At 37.3% G+C, this 6,678-nt stretch overlaps 1 protein-coding gene across 1 annotated transcript; it reads right to left on the bottom strand.

Moving 5' to 3' along the window:
- Positions 1–3,914: 3,914 nt before the first annotated feature.
- LOC111021282 (exopolygalacturonase) lies at positions 3,915–5,844 on the bottom strand. Its single transcript, XM_088117851.1, has 4 exons — positions 5,316–5,844; positions 4,626–5,227; positions 4,333–4,555; positions 3,915–4,188 (listed from the first exon to the last, which is right to left on the bottom strand). The coding sequence occupies exons 1-4, from the start codon at positions 5,778–5,780 to the stop codon at positions 3,952–3,954; spliced, it is 1,527 nt and encodes a 508-aa protein (XP_087973977.1). The 5' UTR covers positions 5,781–5,844; the 3' UTR covers positions 3,915–3,951.
- Between the last annotated feature and the right edge of the window lie 834 nt (positions 5,845–6,678).

Here is a 6,678-nt window from a genome sequence, read left to right as displayed (position 1 = left end):
GAATTCTGAAAACAACATTATTATGTTTTCGCCGTTTTCAAATTTTTAATTTGAAACTTTAAAACGAAGAATTATATTAAAAAAAAAGATAAATATTTTGATAAATATATTATTTCATATTTTAAACACATTTTATCTTTGTTAAAAATAAAACATTTCAAATATAACATTATAAAATAATAATTTTATAATTTATAACAAAAACGTTAATAAATTAATTTGATATTATTTTAGATTAAACTAAATATGTAGTGGGTAAGTACCATTTGTTTACAAATATACTTTTAAATACACGTTGAACAATTTTTTAACTTGAAATTGAATTTTCAAATCTACTACTAAACACATATCTGAAAGCACATAAAATAAACAATACAACTCTATTTTCAAACCTATCGTTATTGTCTCGCTAGCCACGTTGATCTATAGACACAGCCTGATTGTAGCAACTGCATGTTCATCACTTTCTACCCATTCCTAATCTGTCATTCCAACCTATTGTTCTTGTTAGCTTTACGAGCTTCAATTACACCAAATGTTTTGATGATAACAAACTTTATTTATCGATGATTTTAGTGTTTCAAAGTGTACGAGCTTGGAAAGATGAATCCAATGCATTTTGAATCACTCAAATCAGAGTTCAAACAAAGAAGTTATGGTCAAAACATGGACAAGTGGACCACTCAGGAGTTGACATGTAGCATCAAGATGACATACTTAGATGACATATGACGCTTTCAATCTCTACAATTCAAATTCCTACAAATTTCTTAGTCTCTACAATCACTCCAATCTCCATAAATTTGATATCAATTTCCACCTATTTTCTCTAAATCTCTAAAATTCTCTTTATTTCATTTTCTTACCTCACCTCTTAATCTACATCGTTCATCATTTGTTGTCCTAAATCCAATGGCCAAGTTTCATCAACGAAATTCTATATAAAGCCACAACTTCATTCTCTCTCATACACTAATTATCAAAGCAAACATCTTTTTTCGTTCAAGTTATTGTGCTTTCAAATTTTCATTCGCTCCACACAAAAAGTTGTCCATATTTTTTGGTGAGAGATACATTAGAATGTATGTTTTTTAGCTATTGCTTTAGCGCGAAATTTGTAAATCTATCTTAGTGAGGTACTTTATTTATATTGTTTATTTTACATTTTGGGTTTTGTATAGGAGTGGGTACACTTTGGGTTGTGAGAAAACACAATTGGTTGGATCCTGAACCAGATCGTGAGTTTCTCTTTAGCCTAGGAAAAAAAGATGGTCGGTCGGTTTGGTTCTCACCTGCAATAGAGTCATTGCAGTAAAATACCCAAGGAATCTTGGGGAGTGGAGTATGGATTTCTGAACCACTAAAAATCTTTTGTGTCATCTCTCTCTACTCTTTAATTTATGCATTTAAATTTCACTTTATTTTTTGTTATTATTAATTTTATTTTTTTTAAAATCTGTCATTTGAATCTTATTATCCCTTCGAAACCGGACTTCTCGCCGAATCTCATGACTCTAAACCTGACGCTCTGATAACACTTGTTGGAAAATTTATCTGATGTAGTCAAAGATGCTTTTAAGTTGTTCTTGCCTTTTAAGTAGTTGTAGCCTAAGTATCTGTATATGCGTGGCTTATGTTTCTCTTAGTTTCCTTTCAGTGCGCAGTAACAAGAAGTTAGCGTTAAGTTGTTTTAAACCAGAAACCTCTATGAATAGGCTTCTCCTTCATTAATAAAGGGATTGATTCATTTAACCAAAAAAACTCTCTCATTGGTTTACATCTTTATCGCATGCAACTTTGCGAACAACAAAATAGCTAACTACGAATCCTTTCCCCTTTCATAGTTATTCAGCGAATCCCAGTAAACTACATCAATAAGGAATAAAATAAAGAACAGAAACGACACACGCTTTATACTAGTTCACCCAACCACGGGCTACATCAAGTCTTCCGCTACACGCGGGTTTTTCTATGAATTTGAGATAAATACAATGGGATACAATAACTCTCATTCTAGAGGCTTCGACAAAAACCATCTAGCTTCTAAATACTACACCAATAGGAACCTAAGAATACAGGAATGAAAAACTCACTAACCTCGCGAGATGGGCTCGCCGACAATGCTCTATAGACCATTTTTTCTTCGTTTTCTTCTCTGCCAAAAAACCACTGCGGCCTCTTCAGATTTTGTGCTACAACATAAAGTAGCCACCACTCCCACGTTTTTCTTCTTCTCACTACCAGTTGAAAAAAAAATACTACATATATATATCTAAAAATAAGGGCACAAACTTAATCAAGAAGAAGAAAGTGAAGAAAATAATTGGGGTTTTATTTGTTTCTTGAACCAATAAATAACTACTTTTTATTGATGTGTTTTGGCTCCATTTTATCCCAACGGATTCAAGTATTGGCCTGAACGGGTAATCGCAAGCACTGCTATTTAAATGACTATGATCTTAGTTGTGTGTCACCAGTTGGTCCAAAGTGTCAATACTCATTATTACCCGATGTCCATGGAGTTCTTGATCTTCTTGGAGAGCCAAATTATGGAATGTCCCAACCGGAATAAGCATCAAATCAATCTCAAATACATTAAATACATTGTTCACTTCTTCACTCTACTAATTTTCAACATGTACTTTTCATTATTTATATCAATTTATTACATCAAAGTTGGCATGGCATTTGAATGGTGTCCTCATTTTTGTTCATTTTACCCTAACCCTAAATCAAGTATGATTGCTAATATTTCTTGTCAAAAACCCTATAAAAAAAACCAATGCCCACCTCCATTCCACCACATTTAATATCTAAAAAACAGACCCCATTCTTCAACCTTTCAAACAAAACCCAAACCTTAAATATACCCTCTATTTTCTAGTCCTCTTTGAAAAGTATTTAAAATCATAAACACCACCACAATAGATATTTTCAGAGCCTTCAGTATAAGGTTTCAAATCAAATCACCATCATAGAGAAGAATTCAATTCTAATTGTAATTTAAAGAACTGGAGTGGAGACGATTAAGAAGGGTCATAAATTCAGTTCAGATTTAAGAGAGTCTTACCTACTGATCTTACCAAAAAGGCTTCGGTAATCACTGGATCAATGCCGAACGAAATCGATTGAACAGATCTAAGGTTGAAGAATTGCAAATATGTAAATGTTGGATCCTCGAAGTTTGTGCCGCAATGTTCAAAATCACTAGAGGTCTCTCACCTCGAAGAATTATCGAATTGCTTGTTTGTTCGCCATCGCTCGAGCCATTTGGAGCAATGGAGGTTGTCGCTACTCAAATAGATAAACATCGCTGTCGCTCGGAGAGATGGAGGTTGCCGCCGCCTTCTCATCGTCCATGCAGTGGAGCTGGAGGTTGCCGCCGCCTTCTCATCGTACATGCAGTGGAGCTGGGTTCACTCGGCAATAGAGCTGGTTTGTTCGCGCAACGGAGTAAGGCCCAAAAAAGGTCTATAATAGATATGAGTTACTCCTCTAATTGCCCATTAGTTTTGGGTATAACTGGACTACTCCCTTCATCATGAATATTCATAATATTAATGTGGGATCCTTAACATGCCTCCTTACGATCGTAACTCTTTTGGTTTTGGGATGGAACCCCATGAATATTGAGATGGAACCTCATCAACATTGAGATGGCTGAGATCGTATGAAAGCTCAAAATCTCAAATGAGCATCTGGTCCGAAAAATGGGATCCGGTCAAGATGAATGAGCCAAAAGAATCAATATCTTAAGGAGTCATGTTTTAAAATACATTGGCTAGCCCGACATTGAAACATTATTATTTTTTTATTTTAGCGTGTTTTTAACCTTGTCCAACATTGGTTTCTTCCGAGTTTTTTTTCCCTTTTGTCTAACATTAAAACGCAAATTTGTCAGAGTCATGACAATCTGAAAGAATGTGATCTATATAAATGAATGTTTCAAAATTAGACAGTACAAGCTGGTGGGATTTGTTTTCCTACGGTTGTAATCTTGGCATTCAAACATGAATTACCAAAAGCTGCCCTCTTCTTCTCTGAACCAACAAAGGACATATCAATCTCTTCCAATTTGACGCCCTCGCACGGAACTTTAGCACTACACTGCAACGAAACGGGGACGACCGAAATCGTCGTGCCTCGAATGTTCTTGTAATTGACCTCGCTTATCTTCACTTGGGATGGCTGCATGCATATCAAACACATGAACAACATTAATAATAATACTTCAAACTCACTGTAAGATATAATAACATAGTCATGATCGTTATCAAACGAAGTCTTTATGGATCGTTTAGTAACGTTCTTGTTGCTCGTTCTAATACTTACGGGTTTGCTCTTATCTTTGGAGCCATAGCTTTGATCTATGATAATGGGGTTTTTGACTGCATCTAAGATAATGTCTTGGAAACTGATTTTGGAAGCTTGGGTTGGACGTGAATCAGCCCATGTCTTGATTCTTAATCCATTTGTGGTGTTTCTCAACGTGCAATTTGTGACGGTAACTCCCACAACGTCCTTCTCATCTTGGTATTTTCCTAAACTTCCCACACTGCAAAATTTGCATATGTTAGCACAAAATTTGCATATAATATTATTTTAAAATGGAAAAGACTGAATACCTGATTCCATGTCCTGGGGCACAGGTGACATTGTGAACGTTGATATTGGTGGTGCCTTGGCCAATGGAAACACAGTCATCTCCAGTGCTAATGTAAGTGTTTGTTATATTGATAAGATTAGATTCGCTGGTGTGAATTCCATCTGTGTTGGGGCTCTCGCCAGGAGCTATTATTTTGACGTTGTTGAATCTAATATCATTGCAAGCAAACAAGAAGAAATGGAACGCTTTGGCGTTCACTGAAGAAACGTGCTCTACCAACCCTTTTTTCACCTTGTTTAACTTGATTGTGTGCGCCAGAAGAACGCAACGGGGATTTTGACTACAATCGTTGAACTTCCATACTTCCTGACCTTGCCCGTCGAAGGTTCCGCTCCCAGTGATCGTTAGATCGTTGATGGATTCGAACAGAATCCAATCCGGACCAGAATATTCAGAAATATCCGTTGTAGCTTTGACGGTTCCCTGAATCTCGACGGTCATGGGCGAGGCGGTGCATGGCCCGGCGAATACCACTGGTCCGATAAGAAACGTCCCCGCCGGGAAAAGCAACGTTGTTGGTCCAGTTGAACGACATGCTTCAACCCACGCCTTCATGAATGCCTGAATTAAGTAAACCTCCGTTAAACCTTAAACTTTTGGGTTGAGTGATGTTTATCCATCGCTAACATATTGTAAACAATTATCTTACCTGTGTGCTAACTTTCTTGCCATCAGGTATGGCACCATGGACTTTAACATCGATAACCTTCCCGCCCGAGGCGGCCCCAGCAGGAGCGGCTCCGACAGGAGCGGCCCCGACAGGAGTAGCCCCAGCCGCTGCAGGAGCGAGTCCAGCCTTAGCGGCCCCAGCAGGAGCGGCGTCAGGAGCGGCCCCAACAGGAGCGGCGTCAGGAGCGGCCCCAGCCTTAGCAGCTTCAGGAGCAGCTCCAGTCTTATTGTCCCCAGCGGGAGCGGCTTCAGGAGCGGCCCCAGCCTTAGCCGGAGCAGCCGGTGCAGCCGCGGCGAGGGAACGACCACGACCGTTGGAGAAGTCACCAAAAAAGTTGGGTGCAACGGCAGAGCTGCACCAGGCCATACAGGAGAGACATGCCATGCCTAAAATTATTAACCGACGGGCGGCGGCGGCGGCGTGAAATCTCTCCGGGATGGCCATAATGGACGGTGACTTGACTTTTATTAACCCACCAGATTGAGTTTTTTTTTTGTTTTTTTATTTTATTTGTGAGAAATTAGACTGCTGACTTCGAAATTTATAGTGCTGTGAAAACCCATAACCTAATCCGCCATATTTGGCTATATTATTTCCCCACCACAATCTATGTTTAGAAAGCTTTCAATTTTGGAGTCTTTTTTGCTCTCAAATTTTTCGTTTTGTTCAAGTCTCTTACATGGACGAATGAGCTGAATTTTATGTTAGACTTAGACTGTTGCTTTCAGGTATTCAATATTTTTTGTTGGACATAGAGAATTGAAATTTTCATTGAAATTTTCACAGTATAGCGCAAAATAAACTAACAAAATATTGACAGCATTTCACTAAATATAATGATTCTAACATTTTCATAAAATTGAGACGACATTTCCTTCACGTTGACATTTAAAATTTTGATTGGTTCTCTTTTTTCTTTTTTTTTTTTGCCACCAAAAACACGAGAAGTTAGGTATCGGAGTAATGCCGATATTTTATAAGCTCATGTTGACAAATATCTTATTTTGTCTCATAGTGAACTTTATACTATAGATATCGAGTCATTAATAAATTATGAGGTACATGATGTTGATTCATTTAACAATTTTGAGAGAAGAAAGAGGTTGGAGAATATTATTTCAGTCATGAAGGGCTCGTTTGGTAACATTCCCGTTTCTTGTTTCTCGTTTCCAATTTTGTTAAGAAATCTAAGTATTTTTCAACTAATTTTGTTTCTTGTTTTTCCTTTTTTGGGAACATTTTCATAATTGTATAGAAATTATGGAAACAACTAAAACTAGTTTCTCCTCCTGATTCCTATTTCCAATTTGTTCCAAAACATAAATAAAAATATTGTTTTATC

Source organism: Momordica charantia (assembly GCF_013281855.1).
Source record: "Momordica charantia cultivar OHB3-1 chromosome 9 unlocalized genomic scaffold, Mcharantia_2.0 BLBB01000009.1, whole genome shotgun sequence".
Taxonomy (NCBI): domain Eukaryota; kingdom Viridiplantae; phylum Streptophyta; class Magnoliopsida; order Cucurbitales; family Cucurbitaceae; genus Momordica; species Momordica charantia.
This window is presented reverse-complemented; position numbering and strand designations above follow the sequence as displayed.